The sequence below is a fragment of the Mus caroli genome, chromosome 1 (assembly GCF_900094665.2).
Source record: "Mus caroli chromosome 1, CAROLI_EIJ_v1.1, whole genome shotgun sequence".
NCBI classification, from domain to species: Eukaryota; Metazoa; Chordata; class Mammalia; order Rodentia; family Muridae; genus Mus; species Mus caroli.
The window spans coordinates 111,675,963-111,698,300 of NC_034570.1; the positions used below are offsets into that span (position 1 = coordinate 111,675,963).

Consider the following 22,338-nt stretch of genomic DNA (forward strand, 5'->3'; position numbering starts at 1 on the left):
GCATATACAAAGCCAATTCCCAAGGAACAATTCTCCTATCCTTAGAAACAACTCAAGAGTTTCACTACTCAGCCATTTTCTAGCTGGTAACCTTTCATTTCCCTCCATGCACCTGCGCAAACAACTAATGTGTTAAAAGCAGCTACTAAGTCCGAAGGAGTGTAGAAAATTTCAAACAACACAACTACTACTGATAATTCCTTTTACTTTCTAAAACCTGACTAGCAAACACACTTGCCTACCACAGTCCTTTTCTCCACTCGCACTGTTCCCCCGCTCTGTGACAGCTGACTCTTCTCTCAGGATTTTCCACACCATGACTATGACCTGGTCCAACAGTGCTCATCCTCCTTCCTTCCCTCAGCATCTTCCTGTGCTAAATAAACATTCCTTTCCCTGCACTCTCACATCTCCTCCTGCCTGCAATGCTTTAGTGGTTTCTAGTTTCTCTCCCTGTTCTAAATCAAGTCTCCCATCTATATTAACAATAAAATGTCATTTCATGCATATTCCATGGCTTCAAAACAACAAAACATAACATAAACACAACACCCTAAGCCGGGTGGTGGTGCTGGCGGCAGCGCACGCCTTTAATCCCAGCACATGGGAGGCAGAGGCAGGCGGATTTCTGAGTTCGAGGCCAGCCTGGTCTACAGAGTGAGTTCTAGGACAGCCTAAGCTATACAGAGAAACCCTGTTGTGAAAAATCAAAAAAGAAAAAGAAAAAGGAAAAAAAAAAAAACACAACACCCAAAGAGACATATACACAAAAAATGTGTTTTGTTTTTTTTGTTTTTGTTTTGAGGGGTAGAAGTCAAAAAAAAAAAAAAAAAAAAGCTTAGTTGAAATATAACTCATAACCCATTCACCCATTAAAAGGATGTAATTTAGGTTAGGTCTGGAGTCAGAGACTTTTAATTTCAGCACTTGAGAGGCAGAGACAGGCAACGTCTAAGTTTGAGGTGAGGCTGGTGAGTTCCAGGCCAGTTAGGACTGCATAGTGAGACACTGTCTCAAAACCAACAGAAGTATGTAAGTCAATGGATTTTAGTACACACTGTCATTACCTCTAAAAGAGAGTGCATCCCATAGCTACTACTTTCTATCACCTCTCTGCTAGTTCCCTGGTACCTGCCCCAAGCAACCACTAATCTACCTTTTCATTTCTATAGCTTTCCCTGTTCTAGACTTTTGTAAAACAAAACCAAATTGTGTGGTTGTGACTGGTTTCTTTTCCCTTTTCAAGTCTGCATTGGTTTTATTGCCTACATGTATGTTTGTGTGAAGTGTCAGATCCCCTAGAAGTGGAGTTACAGACAGTTGTGAGCCACCCTGTGTGCTCTCCGAGGTGAATCCTGGGTCCTCTGGAAGAGCAGCCAGCGCTCCTAATCGCTTGAGCCATCTCTCCAGCCCGTGACTGGATTCTTTCACTAGCATATTCGACATCATCCACGTTGTTCAAATATTAGTATTTCATTTCTTCTACAGGGAGTGACTTGACTTTACCTATACATCCTGACATCCTAAGTCATTCCTACTTTCTCCCTGTTAGAAACAATGCTGCTAACACCTACACATTTTTGTGCAAGCAGAGTTTTTAATTCTCTTGGATAGGTCTTGAAAAGTGGAAACAGTCACAAGGTAACGATGTTCTGTCATGTAAATAGCTAGGGGACTGTTTTTCAAAGCAGCTGCTTTCCATTTCTCAATCTTGGTGTTGGAAGATCCTGATTTGTCTACTTTCTCTCCAATACTGGCTATCTCTGACCTCTGACCTTCTAACTTCAGTGTGAACAAGAACTTACTGTGGTTTGTCTTCTGGGATTTGGTGTGAGCCAGGGCCTCATGCTTCCCGGCACATGCTTGGCCACTGAACTATGACCCACCTCACTCTGAATGCTCTTATATTTGTTCTCATCTTATGTCCTAACTAAACGATTTCTACTTAGATCTTTTGCTTATTTTTAAATTGGGTTGTCTTTTAATGGTTTGCAACAATTTTTTTTATGTATTCTACATATAAGTTCTTTATCTGATATTTAATTTTGAAGTAATTTCTGTTATTATGTTGTACAATCTTTTACCTAAGTGGAGCCCTTTGAAGGGCATACACTTCTAATTCTGATTAAGTCCAATTTGCCTGATATCTTTTTTGCTACTTATTATCTTGATGTCATTATTTAAGAAAATAAATATTTCTACATTTTCTTCTAAAAATTTCAGTTTTATTTCTTATGTTTCTGTCTTTGATTCATTTCAATTTTTAAAAAGATTTATTTATTTATTATATGTAAGTACACTGTAGCTGTCTTCAGACACTCCAAAAGAGGGAGTCAGATCTCGTTACAGATGGTTGTGAACCACCATGTGGTTGCTGGGATTTGAACTCCGGACCTTCGGGTGCTCTTACCCACTGGGCCATCTCACCAGCCCCTTATTTCAATTTTTTTTAATGTAGTATGAGAAAAGAGTTCAACTTTATTCTTTTGCATGTAGATATAAACCATTTGTTGAAGAAAAAAAATTTCCTGTTGAGCACTATTAGTATCCTTATCACAACTCAACTGATCACAAAATGTACGCAAAACACTCAAGCACATAAAAATAAACAAATCTTGAAAAACTTGTTAAAGGCCATGGTTTTGCTCTGAGAGATGTCGAATCTAAAACTGCCTGTGTTGCTGCAGTTGTTTCTTGTCCTGTCTAGGACCTGATCAAGGGATCAGCACTCTCTGTAGTCAGGAAACAGCTGCTGCTCTGCTTCTCCTGGAGCCTGACCTCCTTCCTCCCCTACACCACACTGCCCTTTCAAAAGACTTCTCTACAGATTCTCTTAGCACAGCCTACCCTTCAACAACCCTAAGGCTTCATAGTTCAAACATTAGGTAATACATTTTTTTCCAGGCTCTCATACAGCAATCTCAGGCTTTCCACTAAATATTTAATGATATTTTAATGGACTAATACACAAAAAAACTCTTCAAGATTGTTATCAAATAAAAAATAAATATAAAAACTATCCTTACTAAGTATCTGATGTTGGAATAGCTCATAAGCCCTCAACAAGCCCTTACAGGAAGAAAATCTAGATGCCTTAAAGTTTACAGATTCAAACACTCTAAAAATGTACAATCCAATGTCCATGCAGATAACAAGCACACACAATGAGGACTTGCAACACTGCTAGAGAGCTGTGTTGGGCAGACCTGTGAGCCAGGACTCAGGAGGCTGAGGCAGCAGATTCATAAGTTTCATAAAAGCCAGGGATGCATACTGAGACCTGGTCTCATAAATCAATCAATCAATCAATCAATCAATCTAACCACCACCACCAACAAAAACAAAGAAAGCCTGAACCTGAGCAAACTCTCCAATTCTTCATTTTCACTTCTGTATTTTAGGCCTTTCAGGATTTATTCAACTACATATCAAAGACATAAAGAGTCATCAATTTTCCAAATGGACTGTTCAAACTGAATTTTAGTAAAATAGCAGACATCAGGAAATATTCAATGAAACTCATATCAAAATCACATAATTTATAGTTTTGTTAAGTCTTTCACATAGAACAAAGACTTTGTTCTTTGAAAACAGAACAGAGATTTAGTATCTCTAAACAGTTTTGAAACTTAAACCCAGCACAGCAGCACACACAACTGTACTCCCACATTGGCAGCTGAGGCAGGAGGATCACAAATCCAAGGCCAATCTGAGTACATACTGTGATCCTGTCTATAAAAATGAGCATGGGCACGTGTGTGTGTGTGAGTGTGTGTGTACATGCAGACACAAACAGAGTTAATTCACATCAATAACTGCCCTATCAGTCACTGTTTCCTGCAACTGCCACTGACTCCAGGTCCTCTGGGCCTACACTTCCTCGTGCATGTCCATGACTGCTCCCGTGCCTGATCCACATTCACCCTATCTCACCTAGCCCCCAGGAAGCACAGGCAGTAGTGATCTCACACAAAACTGGCAGCTAACAAAGTCCTACTTACCGGCAAGTCCACACTGACATCTGTACCGTCCAGAAGGGACACCCTGCATGTGATGATGGACTTGGCATCCCCAGCCGCAGGAATGTGTGTGGCCGCACGCTGTGCCTCTCGGAGACGCTCCTTTTCAGCATGCTTGCGCATAGACCTTCGGCCAAGCGTTCGTCTCAGGAAGCTCAGCATTTCTGCCAGTACAAAACCAGTGAGTGACAGCAGGAAGAGCAACGACTGAGTGGCAAACTAATAGTGCTGTTTAGTAAAGGCTATAGGTGTTAATTTGAAAAAGCTGAAACACTACTTTTTATATATATTTCAAAATGTTACATACATTTAATTTTCATTTCAAAAATAACTTTTAAAGCTAGATTTTAACATAAAGTTTTAAAATACTTTTTAAGATAGAGCAATGTGTGTAGCTTTTTAAACTTAGTGTCTCAGTGTTAGCTGCTCTAGCAGGAGAAAGCAGTCATTCATGACTAACAGAGGACAATAAAAGAGACTCACAAAACAGCTCCAGCCCCTGGAAGGCAGAAGCAGAATTGGTTCCAAGCCAATCTGGGAGATCTCTCTCTCTCTCTCTCTCTCTCTCTCTCTCTCTCTCTCTCTCTCTCTCTCTCTCTCTCTCTATCTCTCCATCTATCTATCTATCTATCTATCTATATAATTCCAAACTAGCTTGGGCTTCATGGGGAGACAGGGTCTCTAAAAGCAACTGGAAATATGGGGTTCGGAGTTACAAGTCTTCTAATAACTTTAATTTCTGAGTTTCCAACGAGTTAAGTTTTCTTTTCAATCACAGAAATGCAAACTGAAGTGATACATTTCCTATTTAGCCAAGAGCCACTTTTCCACCACTCCAAGTTCATACATTACTGACTTGCCAATTGCAAGTGTCAACTGAGCCTCCCTTTTGGCTCTTCCTGTTGCAGTGCTGGGGATTGAACCCTGGGTATCCATGCTTTATACCAAAAGGTATCTACAGTCAAGCCAGTGATTTAAAAAAAAAACAGTAATATTGAAAACTATAGAAAATGTCCTAAAGTTATCAGTATCTTTCATCCCAGTAACTGAGAAACTAAACACAGGAACATTGCGCGCATCGCTGCTCAAACAAGTTATCCTAACCAAAAAAAAAAAACAAACAAACAAACAAACAAACAAAAAAAACCCAGGTGTGAGTATTTAGATTTAGTTCATCCTAGCGTGCTCCAGAACCCGGGTTAGGTTCCCAGTATCGAAAGAAAGGAAAGAAAGAAAAGAAAAGAAAAGAGAAGAGAAGAGAAAAGAACGAAGTGGGGGTTGAGAAATAAAAGAAAAATAACAATGATCCCAAAGCGTTCATTTAGATACAAGTTACCCACTGCGGTTAGCAGTGCTCAGTGCCTCAGCTCAGTGCAACTGGGGTGAGCGGAGTTGTGAATTACATTCATAATTTCTTGGTGGGCTTATCTCCAATTCTTAAAGAAAAAAAAAAAAAACCCATTACTAGTAATTTTGAACTATTGCTAAACAACTTCGGAGCCTGGAGCCTTCTCGGTCTTAAAGCAGAACCCGGGAGACTACAGTAACCAGAGTCGGACACAATTATCTTCTACCCACAGGAGAACCCATCATTACCAGACCCGCGCCACGCGTGGGGGCGGGGAGCGCCCTCGGCCTTGGTGGTTCCCGGGAACGCACCTGCCTCGAATGCTTCCAAGTTTCACTCGACCGGGAGCTAGCTGGCACGTCCTGTCTCACCGGTGACTGCCCACAAACCCGGCAAAGTGACACTCGAGACGACCTTCCCCTAATCCCACAGCTACAGGGAGGTCAGGGGTGACCAGAGTTTTCCCCCCCAACAACGCGCGAGACCCCGGCGACGCGCCCGGCCCTCAGCGGCCACCGCGCGGTATCGCCCGAAACTCAGCGCCCAGCCCCATTGGCCGTCGCCGCCACTCCCCTCCCAGCCCGCGGCGTCGCCCGGGGAGCCGGGCCGCCCACCCGGCACGGTCGAGAGTCTCGGCTCGGTGAGCAGAGCCAACTGGACACCCGAGGCCAAACTCTTACCTGTAGGCGGGGGTGAACACCGTGAAGCGACGGAGACCACTGCGACTGGGACGCGCGACACTCGGAGAGAGACGCCCAGCCGGCTAGAGGAGAGGACCGGTCTCCAGAGACGCCGAGAAATGGCGGCGCAAGGCGCGAGCCCACCCTGCGCTAATCCCCGGAGGACCCCGGCCGCCCGAGGGCACGCCCCTTAAAGCCCCATCCAAGGTCCGCCCCCCGAAGGGCGGGACGCTCCGCTCTTAAAGGGGCAATGGCACCGCCCCGGAAATCGGCCTCCTGAGACCTGAATTTAAGCTGGCAACACTAGGTGGGGCCGATAGAAATACAAAAAAGGCAGTTCACCTTTAATCCCAATACTCGGCAGAGGCAGAGGCAGAGGCAGAGGCAGAGGCAGAGGCAGAGAGGCAGAGGCAGAGAGGCAGAGGCAGAGAGGCAGAGGCAGAGANCAGAGGCAGAGAGGCAGAGGCAGAGAGGCAGAGGCAGAGAGGCAGAGGCAGAGAGGCAGAGGCAGAGAGGCAGAGGCAGAGAGGCAGAGGCAGAGGCGGCAGAGGCAGGTGGATTTCTGTGAGTTCGAGTCCAGCCACGGCTACTTAGTTACAGGTCAGCCAGGACTACATAGTGAAATCCTGTCTTTTAAAAAAGATTATTTTTTCTGTGCATATATGTATGGGTCAGGGAAAGATATGCCACAGTCCCTGTCTAAGAACAACTTGCAGAAGTTGGTTCTCTCCTATCATGTGGGCACAGGGGACAGGACTCTGGCCTTCACATTTGGAGTGAAATACTTTTACCCACACTGAGCATGTCAATGGTGTTTTATGTTTTGAAGTTTTCACTTTCCTGGTAATAAGATTTGAAAATGAAACATTGGGTTTAGGATACAGTTCAGTGGTAGGGTGTTAGACTAGCATATACCAGGCCCAGGATCCAATCCCTGGCACAGCAAAAATGAGTATTTTCCTATTTTTAATGTAGTATATGTTTTCTCTTACACAGTTGTTTATTAATTGATCCAGCATTTATTTAAATGTTTCCTTGCTCCCTCCCCCCAAATCCTAGAGATTAAAGCAACCTTTAGTCTGTAATGAAGAAAGAGAACAACTATGTGTCAAGTGGTGATGTGAGCCCTGGAGAGATCTTGGCTAGGAAAGGGAAATAACAGACTGATGCTCCAGGCACTGTGGTCACAGAATGGAGGCTCTGAGTGGCTGGGCGACATTCCATTCATTCATTCTTGAGATAGTTTATCAAAATGCCTACAGCTCTGTAGGCCCTGGAGATAAGGCAGATAAAGAAGAAAGACAGGAGTCCCTCAAGGCAATCATAGCAGTAAAAGCCCCTTGGGGGCTGAGTAGTGAGTTCAGGGCCAGCACTGGCTACATTGAGAGGTTCTGTCATAATTAAACAAGTTATTTCATGGTTAAGCCTGTATGGGAGAGTGTACCTGTCCTCCTTGTGCCAATAGCCCTTGAGGCAGAAAGACCATTTAAGCCCAGAAATTGGAGGCCAGTCTACCTAACACCATCTCAGAAGGAAAAAGAAAATGCTGTAGGGTATAGCTCAGTTGGTAGAGTGCATAAAGTCCTTGGTTCAAAACATGTTTAATTGGCAGTTAGTAAATAGCTAGAAAAAAGTAACAGTGGGGCGTGGGGTCTGGGAATGAAGGGTTGCAATATCAGCAGGGAGGAAGGCTGTTAGGGCACTGACAATGACTTCAGACCTAAAGTAGGTGAGGAAAGAGCCCAGTAGACATTCGGGAAGGACATAAAGAGCAAGGGCAAAGGACTGTGTGGACCTACGCAAGGGCCCTAGTGAAACTAAGAGCAAGAAGAGCAGAAGGGCAGAATGGTCTGGAACAAGGGTTTTATGGGATCTTGCCTGAAAATTAGGGTGTATAAAGGGAGGATGCAGCTCACTGAAACTAGAATACAGTTTCCGGGGATTTGGCACTGTCCATGCTTGTACCAACTGCTCCTTCTGTTCCCATGGCGTTGATAGATTATTGTCAGTTACCAGTGTGGCACCTCAGCTGGGGCCAAAGGAGCAACAGCTGAGTACTACACACAGCTCTATCCATACAGCCTTGTGGTGGAGAGATTAAAAACTCAAGTTACCATACCAGGAAACCAGCATCATTTCTGCTGCCTGGTACAGATTTTTAAAGCAAGAGTAGTTTCAAAAAGGCAGAATAGGCCAGGGGATCTAGCTCACCTAGTAGATGCACACATACAACATAGTAATTGTTATAAAATGAAATTATGCAACATCCACATGATGGCATAATTAAGAATGAGTTAGCTGGTGAGATGGCTCTACAGGTAAAGACACTTAGAACCAAGCATGATAACCCCAGCTTCATCCCCAGGACTCACAAGGTGGAGAGAACTGACCTCTACATGAGTGCTGTACAATATATACATGGTCATTCATGCACCTCAACCCCCAAAGAACTTTTTAAACAATATGATAGATGTGAATATGCTACTGTGGAACTATCTTACAATGAAAAATCAAGTTACAGGCTACATCATACAATCCCACAAGCATGTTTATGTATACACAAATATACATTTTCCTAGGAAGAAAATATAAGAAATTGAACAGAGGTCATCATTGGTGTGATAGAGCTTCCTATAAAAGATTTATGCAGTTTAAATATATGAGTGCTGTCTTCACACACACCAGAGGAGGGCATCAGAACCTATTACAGATGGCTGGAACCACCATGTGTGTGCTGTGAATTGAACTCAGGACCGGTGAAAGAGCAGCCAGTGCTCTTTACTGCATAGACATCTCTCTAGCCCGTCTCTTCTTTTGACACAGGATATCTGTGTTGCTTAGCCTGGCCCTGAACTCCTGGCCTAAAATGATTCTCCTACTGAAACTTTAAAGTAGCTGGGACCACATGCACAGGTTATGTCATTGTACCTCCCTTTGCTATAATGGATCCATTATCATGTATGTACCTAAAACAGTTATTGGCAGTTGGGTGTGATGGTACAGTCCTTTGATCCCAGCACTTGAGAGGCAGAAGCAAGCAGATCTCTTGAGTTTGAGGCAAATCAAAGCTACCTAAAAATGAAACACCTCCCTCAAACAAAACAAAACGAAACAAAACAAAATGAGAGCTAGTAGTCTTTACTTCTTCCCGATCTCTAACATGCAAAATGGCAGGCCTGACTGCACCTGGGAAGGTGAGATTCCTTTTAAACAATATGATAGATGTGAATATGCTACTGTGGAACTTGTGGGATTGTATGATGTAGCCTGTAACTTGATTTTTCATTGTTGAGATTCCAGGCTGACTTCGAGACATCTTTTGAACGACAATCCCAGTCTTGCTCTGGGATTACTGGAGGTGGTGGCTACAATGAGGGAGACTGCAGGTATTTTTTATTCTCTGGGGGGAACAGGGAGATGGCTCAGAGGCTAGAATGCTTGCTGCTCGAGTGTGAGGATTTGAGTTGGGATTCTCAGAACTCCTGTTAAATGCTGAGCACAGGTGTGCTGCAACCCCGTGCTGTAGTGTTAGAGACAAAACATGGCAGGCTTGCAGGCCAGTCAGGCTAGCTGGAAAATGAACAGTAGGTTTTAGGTTCAGTGAGGCCTTGTTTCAAGAAAATCAAGTGGAGATTGATAGAACAAACACCAGATGCCCTCTCCTGGCCTCTACAAGTATGAGCATCGGTGGCTGTACCAGCACATACAGGTGCATACACCACACACATAGCACACGCACAAATACCCTTTAAGTTTCTAAATTCTTTTTAAAATCTCTACACCCCCCTTCAGAGAAGAGATACCATGTGCACTACTGATTGTAGAAATAAACATCAGGTTTAGCATTCAGCCATCCCTTCTAACTGGTCACCCATTAATGAATAAGTCACTGTCATTGGTCTAACAATGAGTCTCCATAAAATAACCTTGAAACGAAGTCATTAGATTACTAAAGCCATCTTTATTTTTCAATTGAACATTAACAGCTAGGTGGGGTTTCTTCTGTTTCACATTTGTACCTGAACAAGTACTAAATCAAAATGAAATATAACCAACAAAATATCTGTAAATGCATTTTGCATAATATAAATTGAGGTTAGGACTAAAACAGTTTCAATGCAAACCAGCATTTTTATCCTGTTCACTGTTGCTATGTGTGGATTGTTTAAACATGAATGGCAGGAATTCTAATTTTCACTGAAATTATGACACACACACAATGCCTTTCAGACACACAGTAAACTGCAGTGACAAGTGCACAGTGATAATTTCTAATAGTCCAGTGTTGACCAAATTCAAGCTTATGTATTTTATGTTTTCATTCTTAGCTTCTTTGCCTCTTAATCTGAGACCAAACCATATGGAAATTTGTTTGTACACCTGTGAGAAAAGGTAGTCTACAACTTTAAGGGACTGATTCTATTTTGCTATTAGTTCAGCACAAACCATGAAATGGAAACAGAAATGAAAAGTATTTTAATAAGGAAATAACTAGACCTTTAATCAAGCAAATTCTCACTCCATATTTACATATAGCACCTATTACAAAAAAAGAAAGTTCCCAAATTAAAATACCCTCTACATAAAAATAATTTTTAAACTCCTGTTTAAAACAGTACTGATAAGTATAAGCTATCAGGCCTAAAGTTAACCTACCCTCCTGTAGAAGACAATAACTAGCCTTTCTTTTTTGAAAAGTCCACAGCATAGTTTAGAATTGGTGTGTTCTGATGCTGGAGACCACTGGGGTAGACAACTTTTATATTTTTACAGCAGATGTATTGTACTGGCAGATTATAAAAACAGCTTAATATAAACTGTTACAATATTATAAGTTCTGCTCTTTGTCTTTCATATAAACTATGAACTTGTGGTGCAGTATCTACTAAATCTTTAGGTACTACACTGAAAACAAACATATTTCCAAATATTCATGCGATGTCCAAAACTCAGAGCACAAAAACAGTTTTACTAACCAAGCTTGGCTGAAGCTAGCTAGCTAAGAGAAGTAAGTCCAGCAAATATAGTTGGCTGGGCAACCTCTACTGTATTATACAAATTACAGGAAAATGGCAGAGCTAAATCCACATAAGTTACCTCTTAAATATCAAAGAAGCTCTCAAGAGATCATTATAAAGCATTTGAACTTGGGGCCAATCTAATAAACTCTACTACTAATCAATTGCTCTTCTGTATTTACAAAACTCTAGGATAGATATTTCTAATGGATAAATTAAATCAGTAGTAGGCATGAAATAAAGTGCTATTTGAAAACAATTTTAGCACTGAAAAAGTACTCACTCTACAGGATTCAGGAATGAGGAATCTTGTTAAGTCATTCAAACACTGGGAAAAATGGATCCAGAGAATCTTGGGCTGAATCTTCCTTCCCCAGGAAGGAAGATAACTAGAATAGTATATGAGTGGAAAACAAAAAAACTTTTAAAGGGTAAACTAGGCCCAATTGTGACTATAGTGGATATGAAGACATTTACCAAATATATAGCACATCTAGGGAAACCAGGAAGCAGCAACTATCTGGGCCAAAGGTTAAAGAAAGCTATCTCCTTGATGATCCTTGGCAGTGACTGTATTTAACAATGCAACTTCTAAGTCATCAGTTATTTAGCAGTGCTAAACTTTGTAACTGCTGGGGTAGAGGAAATATGACACTAACCATGGATCACTTTTTGGTTGTTCAGGGTACATCATGAGTTAAAATAAGTATGAATGGCTAGAAAAGTGTCAAAACAATGAATTCCCAATCTTCATCAAGTTTAATAACTGGTAAATACTAGATTTAAGGAAGCTATTGAACAAATCACTCACACCTATGGGCACTGGTTTAAAGAGTCTTCACTCAGCTGAATAAAGTTGTAAGCATACAAGCCACCACTGTTACAAGTCAGGAGAGTTGGGTCCAGTAGTCTTACTATATCTGTCATTGAAGATAAAAAGGAAAACACATTAGCACAGTCAGAGGCCTCTGCACATATTTACTGCAGTGGCTCTTAGGCATGGGTTTCACATTCTCACAATGATGCCACTACTGGTGGCTGTGACACTGACAAAGCTTGGGAACTTTCCTCCATGGTAGACACATGCAGCAGCACACTAAGCCTAACACAGGAGTAGAAATCAATTATGTTACACTCAAAACAGTATATACAATTTTTAAGAAACATTTCTATAAATAAAACAAAGCAATGTGAAAATGAATGTACACTATATCTGAAATATGCTTTGCTAGTCCTACTCATTTATAATGAAACTCCGTTTCTTCCAACATTGCATTTTACATAATGACTTGTAATACTCTTCAACCCTTTGCAGTTTTCTAAAACACATATGCTTAGAATCAAGTAACAACTCTAACATTTGAAAGATACATTCATTTTCTTTACAGCATGAAAGACATACAAATATTGTTTTATCCCTTTTAAGCAATGAAATTAAACTTTTAACCTTCTGTTCATAGAAAAATATTTTCTGTATATCATTTACATAATAATAGGAAAACTCTACAGTGTTTAATTGAAACTTTTATGACCTTAACAAGGCTTTCTTTTTCACCCTTATACTGGAAATTTTACAAAGCTCCAGGAAGTTAAGCGTTTAAACTCTTCCTTAACAGTGTAGCTTTAACTTGCAATATTGCTAATACTTTTCTGCAAATGGTGTACTTGCTTATGCACTGAGCCATACCTAGCCAATATAGATGGACTGCCGTCAAGCAGCTATGACTAATGGCTGCCCATTTACCTTTGGAGAACTAAAAAAAATAAACAATGCCTTTAGAAATCAACAGTCTACCATAGTAGAACAATGTAAATAAGCAGCAGCACACTGATACATGGAAACAGAAAATAACTTTATGGTATCTACTCAAAAGAATTCAATAAGGCATGAAAATCAAGTAATTGCGGGCTGGAATATATGGGTTGTTGTTTCTGTTAACATAGAGAAATATAATTACTACTACTAAGAGTAAATGAAACCCATGCAAAATAAGAATTGTGGTAAAAAGCTGAACCCAGAACATATAATTCTGGGATTGATTTCTTTTACTCTTAAAATTGATGAAATTATCTATTAGCAATTAGCCCTCTAAAAGTTTTAGGATTACCTAAATTTCTTTGCATGTAAATAATTCTCTAAGAATTTCATGAAAGTTGTTACACTTTGTGATCACACTGAGACACAAATATCTGTTAATAGGTTAGTATTTCTGATAGTTGATGAATTCAATCCACTTAGTTAGGATAACACAGCTGTTTTACTTGGAGGAAGCACCACACATGGTTCTAGGAATGGCAGCTGGACATTTGATGCAAGCGTGGGATGTGAGCAATGTTAACACAAAGCACTCGCTTTCTGGACACAGCACCTTGTATGAAAGCAGACTGTGAGATTACTTAGATACGTTTTGCTATATTACTGAGATATTTACTCCAGCAAATATTTATCATCATATAGTTACTATAAATGATTTAAATACAAACGACAAGCTTCATCAGAACTACAAAGTAAGTACTCTAAAGAGCCTGTAAACATACCCCACATTGTTGTAGTATAAACAACTTACATGAATTCAAAACTACTTTGGCAACTTTACCATCAGATATTTTAAATATTCCAAACACAGACATTAAATAGCATATTGCTATAAGTTCATGTTTCCTTTTCTCTTCCTGCTAAACAACTATATTTCTATCTTATCACAGGTTCACATGAATATATTATTTTGTAGGTAGGTATAAGTTCTAAATCTCAGTTCAATGTTTTAAGTGCTTTAAAATTGCTTTCCTACTTGCAGTTCAGTTTTAGACTGCATGCGTATCAGCATGAATACTTCACGATCGCTTATGCTAAGCTGTTAGGGAAGTTCTAGCAAACTGAGTCCAGTCCCTAATTGGCATCACTTTTGAAGTCTCCTTTCAAACTTCTAAGGTGTCACAGGTTCCAAGTGACAACTGAGCATGCCTCCCAAGTAGAAATAGATAAACTTTACAAGTACTGATCAGAGTCACAATTTACTGAAGTTATAGTCTAATACAGCAACACTAAATTGAGAATTAGAAAATCCTAAGATGACTAGATTCTGCTAAATTAATTGCTGGACCTTTGGTCCTTCCTATAATAACAAGGACATAGAAACTGAACAAAATCTTTCAAATTTTTAGCTCTCAAGTACTACTTCTAGTGAGACAAGAGATTTTTTTGCTCAAGTAACTCATTAGACTTGGTCAGACCTGCCAAGAGATATAAACAACCCCATGGTTAAAAGTCTGTGGACATGTCTTTATGAAGCACACATGCAAAGCAATGCACTGATCTTTCTCTATGAAGGCACGTACAGTAGTACCCAAACTTTCAAGCAACCGTCCTAATGGCTCAGCGTAAGTGCATGTGAAGTCTACTTTCATACACTGTTACCTTTATTCTGAAGTCAAAATGATCAATCATTACCCTTTCCCAATTACTTGGCCCAGCAAGCTACACACAAGCTTTTCTTGGGCTATTTATTCTGCCTCACTTTTGAATAAATGGATTAGTTTAGCAAATACAACCTATTCTTTTTGTGAATGCAAAATCTACTTCAAAAGATTACTATAGAGCATCTCGGCAGTGCTGACATAACCAAATGCCCAATAAAAGAAGCAGAAAAGTCATGTGAATTGAGGGAAGGAAGTTTTTCACATTTATTTTTACTTTTAGCATGTACAAAAGTCCTGACTCACCAATACTGACTTTTCACTTGTCGGGAGAAACACATTCTTTCTTGAGTTTGTTGGGGTGTGGACTTACAAGTGGCGAGTGAAATGGAAAAGTAGTTTGATTCAAGAAATTTGGGTATTGTTACACAATATTACATCAATATGTATGGAGTGTAGCACTACCTGGTGTTTGAAAACTAGCAGTATTTCTAGAAATCTATTTAGATTAATTATCTGATTAGATGCTTAGATGTAAAGGACTGTTATATGTTAGGTAACTAGCAAAATTTAATTAGCATATCCATAGTAACAATTTGTGAAGGCTACGATTAGCTTAGGATCCTAATAAATACTCTAAAAGGGCTGTTTTCACATGTAAAATACTAATGGAGTATAGTTCTTAGACAAGAATTTCTATGAGAAATTTAAATTTATTTCTCCCCTTGTCATTTAAAAACAAGCACTGCTGACTTAAAAGGCAGCAATGCTCACTGCCAACAGCAGTGTTATCTACAGAAATTTACCCAAAGCTTTACATTAAAGAGCAAATGAATCACGACACTGCCCTTCTACATAGCTTTTTTCTTTCCGTCTATGGTTGTCACCTTCTACCCACATGGCAAGATTTAAAATTTAGGCTAAAATCGACCAATGAAATAAAATAGCTTTATAATGTGTAGATCTCCAACCCAATTTCGCTTTTTAACTTGCAACGATATCCTACCAGCCTAAATTACATATGCCTCTGGGTAGAGAATGGAATGTCTGAGCAAAATTATAGTTCACTAACTAATATTGTCTTGCATGTGAAATCAGAATAGGGGGACTTCTGCTTGATGTAAAGATATGTTTATTTCTTTCTTTAAAAATAAGACAAGAAATATTATAAGTGACAATTTATTTGGTACCCTGGCAACTAATATTTAAATGCTGAATTTTACTATTATGGATTCTGAATACATGAAACAATAATTTATATTTTACTAAAGATTTTTAAATGTTTATCATTCTCCCAACTAAATAGCATTCCAAAACATCTACCATTGGAACCTATGTTTTATCAAGACTGCAGAAGTAATCTGAAACCACTAGCAAATGTGTCTATTTTAACCATATCCATATAAAATAACATGTGAAAAGGTGAGCAAGTTCTCACATTAAATGGGCAATTTTACAAATCTGTCTCCATAGACTTAAAACAAGGAAAACATACACATCTGCAATGGGAGCTGGATCTTCCATCAAGATGGACTCACTGACATGCTGATAATTTAATAGGTATATATAAACTATGATGACAAGAAAACTGCCATTTTACTATTATGAAGGGTCACATTTAGAGAAAGTCAATAGCATCTAATTCCTTGTCTAAAGAATCCCAATGAAAAGAGCAGTGTGAAGACAGCCTGATATGACCTAGAATGATGCTTCAGGGCAACACTTTAGTTATAGATGTTAATATTCCAACTAATTAACTTTGACACTATAACTTAGAGTACCAATATATTTATCTCTAATATACATGTTAAACAAAACTTTTTAACTTAGGATAAAGTAAATATGACATTTGAAGAATAAACCCTCTTTTAAGTTATGCTGCTAAACTTTAACCCCTGTCACTCAGTAAAGGAATGTACAGATTGTGAACAATTCCATAGCAGCAGATACACTCTCAGTAGAATACAGAGAACCTGGCTTTTATGGCAAAGTCCAAGCAAGCACTGAGTAAGAAACAGAATGTCCTTACCCTTCTTTGTATAACTCTCAACATAAGAAGCTGGTTTTTAAAAACACTGTGAACTTATTAAAAATTCATAAAACTATAAGAATGTACAGTATACATACATACCTCCTATGGGGTCAAATGAGTGCCTTTTCATTAGACAAAGATATCTCAAGGCACTTAAGGGGTTAAGACACGATGCATGCATTCCTTTACATCAAGAATGTGAAATCATATGATTTGGAATAAGCCAACCTTATGATAAATATAAGTTACATCATTAAATCCAAGAAAATCCATAGATTCATAGTTAGTTCTCTGAGATGCTGGTAAATGGACACTGTGCAGCATTTCCTGGGAACAGCACGTTCCAATGTTCTTCTCAACAGCAGGTCCCTACTGGGATGGCAGGGAAGATGTGCTGCATCCACAGGCAGTGTACTGGCTAATGTTGAGAATGGTATTGCTAATATTTGAAAAATAAAATCTGGTAATCAGTAGAGCAAGTACATGAACCACTGGGTAAGACCCGAGCAGACTCCTGATGTTTATTCCTTTTTGCTTTCAAGGTACAGGTGTATAAGAGATGAGAATTCTGAGCCTTATCTGTGGCAATTCTACCCAAGGAGACTGCATGGCAACACCTCAAAATTCCATAAACTACCCTGAACATATTCAGTTTTCACTCGTTGTTCAGAGCAAATCACAAAATGGTCAACCATGTGAGTAATAGGTTTTGAGTGACTTTTTAAAACATAAAGTGCAGTAGTGCTGAAGTTCTTGACGTCTTTTTGAGTTCTTCACTTTTTGTGTGAGAGGCCATTTCCTGCAAGCAGTATTATGGTACAGTGAACGTAACAAAATCAGTTTCCCAGTACTTGTTCCAACCTTTTTGTTTTATTTATTTGATGATGTTGTTAATGGTTTAACAAATCCTTCTTCATAAACTTTCAGAATAGCTTCACATACAAATCTGTATTGACTCTGAAAAACACAAGGAGAAAAAACAGAATCACTACAACAAAGTCCAAAAAACCAAAAACTTACACCTCACTTATCAAGCTTATTAAAAATCTTAAAACATGAAACAGAACAGAGTTACAAGTTTTACCAATGGGTAAAAAGTTAAGAAAACTCAAAAACCAAAAACTCTCACATGATATTTTCTTGGCAAAACCCCAAGACACTACTGATAGGAATGTTAAAATACTGAAACTATAAAGAGAAATTTGAAAATATCTAACAAAATAATATTATTTTACCTTTGGAACAAACATTCTTATTTCCAGAAAATTCAATTCAAAAGATAAATTAGAAAAAAAAACCCTGAAAATATATATTCACTTCTTTAAAATAAAAAAGTGGAAACCATTCAAGTTGCCATCAATTTGCTATGCAGATAAGGTAGTCCTTAAACTCAAAGGTCCTCCAGTCTTGAGTGCTGGGATTAAAGGCACATAAACAATGATAAATGACAGACTATTCTGATAAGTGAAAACAAGCAAGGGATTTCAGATAGAGAGGTTGGAAGACTGAATCAAGAGTTCCATAAGTTCAAAACACAGTGAATACCAGAACAGCCTGTTTCAAGAAGACAAAGAGAAAGAAAAGAAAACAAAACAAAACAAAAAACCATACAACCAAAAAAAGGCAAGGGCTGGGGAGAGGGCTCAGCAGGTGAGCATACTTGTTGACTTCGATTAATAGCTCAGTCACCCATGTAAAAAAAAAAAATACTGGGCATTTCTGGATGTGCTATAAACCCAGTGTGTCTGGGCAGAGACAAATCATTACGATTTACTGGCTGCCAGGTCAGCTCAGGGTACAGTGAAAGACCCTATCTCTGTAAAGAATCAAGTAGGAGTGACAAAGACTACATATATCCTCCTCACATACACTTGCACATTCAATCTCTGTCTTTGTTTCTCTGTGTCACATAAAACAGTATTAAAAGGTGAGAGATAAAAAGTATGTATAACATTTATAAAAGGAAATATAAATATATATTTAAAATTTACTGTTAAACTTTTTTAAGGAAGAAAATGATAAATCTTTAAAGTGTTTTCATGAAAGAATGGAGGGGGAAAGTAGCAGAGAGGAACAGAGATCAGGCTCTACCAAATAATAAACCTTTTCTTCCTCCTTTGCCTCTTCTTCTCTAATGATTTATTTGCTTTTATTTTTTTCTGTGCATTGTTGCCATGTCTGTGTGAGGGTGTTGATTCACCAGGAAGAGGAATAATAGACAGCTGTGAGCTGCCATGTGGATGCTGGGAATTGAACCTGGGTCCTCTAGAAGAAAAGTCTAGTGTTGTTTCACCACTAAGCCATCTCTCCAGTCCCCACCCTTCTTCTTTTATAGACTTAAATTTTAAAACTGATACTATCCTAAAAACAACAACAACAATGCATGTATCAACCTGATGACACAACCACATTGATCAGCTATTTGTAGGAATTTAAAGACAGTAATTGATTATGTTTTGGAGTTATATCCAAAGTTCAAATAAAACTGCGGGAAACCAGGAACTCTTTCATAATCAGCACTGCCATTTTGACACTATGGCAGGCCATGTGAGATAAGACAGAAGAATACCTTTAATATTCTTAGTCTAACTGCTGTCCTAGAGAAATTGTATTCTTGTTAAACAAGAAAGGAGAAAAATGTAGATAAAGATGTTAAATAAAAAAGTATGTCCCAATTCACATTATATCATGGACATTTATGTTCACACACATGGCAGTTTACAGAAATATATCACTAATAACAATACTGCACCCCCAGAACTCAAAAAGTAGCATCTAAAATAACAGAACCAAGAATTGCTGGAGAAATTAGTTTCCAAATCTGGATCATTAAATACAAAGCTGGCTTAGCAATCTTTTCTGCTAGCAAGGAAGTTAACAAAATTATTATGGTTCGAGGAAAAGGACTTAGAAACTGAAGTTTCTGCTGGCCAAAACATAGGATAATTTTGGGCAACATCAAAAAAAATATTGAAAACACATAAAGTATGTTTAGATTCACCACCACAACCCCCTCCAAAAAAACCCCCAAGGGTTTCACTATGTAGCTCGAGCTTTACTAGAACTCACTATGTAGACCAAGCTGTCCTGAAACTTAGAGAGATCCTCATGTCTCTGACTCTGGAGTGCTAGGATTAAAGGTATGTACCACTACTACCAGTTAGGTTCACAATTTTTAAATTGTATCAAAGCAAATGGGCTGGTGAGATGGCTCAGTGGGTAAGAGCACCCGACTGCTCTTCCGAAGGTCCGAAGTTCAAATCCCAGCAACCACATGGTGGCTCACAACCATCCGTAATGAGATCTGACTCCCTCTTCTGGAGTGTCTGAAGACAGCGACAGTGTACTTACATAAAATAATAATAATAATAAATCTTAAAAAAAAGAAACTTAAAAAAAGCAAACAACATTCTGTTGTTGGCACTGGAGAAAGCTAGTAAACCCACAGTGAACTCTGAGCTGGGCAGGAGATAGCTCAGTGACAGCACTTGAGCAGCATGTATGAGGCCCTGGAATCCTTGCCAACACTGGAAAACACAATGAAAAAGAAAACAGCACCTGGACATCAAGGGAAAGAATTAAATATTTATCTTCTAATGGCTCAGTAAAAGAGAGCTACTTTTCCAGAGATCTTGGGTTTGAGTCCCAGCACCCATGCGGTGGCTCACAGCCACCTCTAACTCTAGTTCCAGGGAATCTGGACCTTCTTCTCACCTCTAAAGGCATATACATGATGCACGTCATATGTGCAGGTAAAATATTCATACACAGAAGATAAAAATAAATAAATCTTTAGGAAATCATTCTCGTTAATAAATGAAGTGGCCTAGCTCATTGTGGATGGTGCCTGTTCCTAGGCAGGGAGGCCTGATCTATATAACAATGGGAGCTGAATGTGGACTTGGAGATAATCCAGCAAATAGTAAAAATCAAAGAACAAACAGAATGCCATCACTCTACACCCAATGAATAATGGATGGCAGTATTGATCACCCAAGAAGTGCTAACATCACACAAAGGAAGATAATCAAACATCATGTGCATCTTGAGGAATGAATTTCCATCGAAACTGCTCTAGCCTACAGATCCATCTGCCACTTTGAGGAAAATACAGAGAACATTATCTTGGGAATATAAACCAAATCAACTGAGACTCTAGCAAATGACATAGTACAAGTACTGTTTATTAAATCAATTGAATAAACAAAACAAAACACGCCCCAAAGGAACAAGAGGTGTAGAAAGTTTTTTAATTATAAAAATTTAGAATTTAGATATAAACTAATTCAAGTGTGCAGGCCATTATTGGAACATCAATTTCAAATAAAGTATAAAAACAACCATTATAATTGTTAATGGCTCAGCAACTTCCATGGGGTACAGATCTGAAAAAAGTCAAACTGCAGTCTCAAATAGATATTCTATACATTCTTCATCATGGTAGTATTATTCAGAATAGTCAAAAGCTAGAAACAGCAACATGTCCAGTGATGGAAGAATTATTACACAAAATCTACTATAGAAAAGAATGGAATATGGTTTAGCCTTGAAGAGAAGCCAGATTCTGACATGGTTACCAAATGGAGAACTGTGAGAATATTAACTTTCTGAATTAAGGCAGTCAGAAATACACAAGTACTATATGCCTCTACTTATATGATAAATCAAACCCCGAAACAAACAGTAGACTAGAGGTAACTAGAAACTTAGTAGAATGGAAAGAACTTTTTTAATGGTATAAAAAAGAGGTCATAAAGTTAGTTTTCCAATAACCTACATATACACAATACTATTGAAATGCATATATAAAATGGTTAAAATGGAAAATTTTGTTATGTGTATTTTATCACAATAAAAAGGGGGGGGGGAACCAAATAACCTTGACCCCACTTGAACCATATGCAGTACCCAAGCCAGACCAAACCGATGCTCTGTGCCAGAGTCCATCTTGCCAGCACCTCCCATTCTGATGCCTGGTCTTCTGAGACCTCACACAATGTCTCCAGTCTTCTGCGTGCCAGCCCCACCCCCAACTGTATCCACCTGGCTTTACCTCACTTTTACCATAGCCAATCTCAAGGCCAAGTCTCCTGTGTCCACCTCAGACATAGAAAGAGTAAAGATTCCACATGCCCAGGACTTATCATAAAAAATGAAAAACCCAAGACAAAATCTAGCACACTTATTACCAGTCCTATAATTTCTAATGAGAATAACCTAGATGAACCCCAGGACACAGAAATTGCAATCATAAACTTCATCAAAAGATTCCAATTTAAAGAAGACACAAATAGGAGCTGGAGAGATGGCTCAGCAGTTAAGAGCACTGACTGCTCTTCCGAAGGTCCTGAGTTCAAATCCCAGCAACCACATGATGGCTCATAAACAGCTACAGTGTACTCACATACATAAAATAAATAAATAAATCTTAAAGAAGACACAAAGAGTTCAATGAACTTAGAATAAACTCAAATAGAAAAAACAAAACAAAACAAACAAACGCCTAAATGATTCTCAAGGAAACACAAGCATAAGGCTGAATGAAATGAAGACTATAGGGTTTGCAGACTAAATTTCAATATAGAAAAATATTGAAGAAAACTGAAGCAGAAATGAAGATAGACTTGAAAAGCTCAATAAACCAATTAGAAAAGTCAGAAGGCACCACCGCAAATAGAAAGGATAGAAAGAACAAGGAAAAAGTACAGATAGCTGCAAAAGAAAAAAAAAAGAGCTTCCGGTCAGAAAAGCACCGGGGCAGCTGGGGCGCAGGGTCGGCTGACACTCGCCAGCTACCCACAACACCCGCCACAGGATCTTAAGA

General features: G+C 39.0%; 2 protein-coding genes across 8 annotated transcripts in view; both read right to left on the reverse strand.

Moving 5' to 3' along the window:
• The window catches only part of Epb41l5 (erythrocyte membrane protein band 4.1 like 5), a 100,057-nt gene extending 93,794 nt beyond the window's left edge, over positions 1–6,263 (reverse strand). For 2 of the 6 annotated variants that reach the window (XM_029474204.1, XM_021168536.2), the window contains exons 1-2: positions 6,048–6,246; positions 4,002–4,183 (exon numbers count right to left, since the gene is read on the reverse strand). In XM_029474204.1, the coding sequence (XP_029330064.1) occupies positions 4,002–4,181 (180 nt within the window). In that variant the 5' untranslated portion in view covers positions 4,182–4,183; positions 6,048–6,246. Of the gene's footprint in view, positions 1–4,001; positions 4,184–5,615; positions 5,898–6,047 lie in introns of those variants that run through there. The other 4 variants (XM_029474198.1, XM_021168617.2, XM_021168691.1 and 1 more) reach the window with 4 other exon arrangements.
• Positions 6,264–9,996: 3,733 nt separating this feature from the next.
• The window catches only part of Ptpn4 (protein tyrosine phosphatase non-receptor type 4), a 179,109-nt gene continuing 166,767 nt past the window's right edge, over positions 9,997–22,338 (reverse strand). The window contains exon 23 of one of the 2 annotated variants that reach the window (XM_029483458.1): positions 9,997–17,471. In XM_029483458.1, the coding sequence (XP_029339318.1) occupies positions 17,385–17,471 (87 nt within the window). In that variant the 3' untranslated portion in view covers positions 9,997–17,384. The remainder of the gene's footprint in view (positions 17,472–22,338) is intronic. The other variant, XM_021161817.2, reaches the window with a different exon arrangement.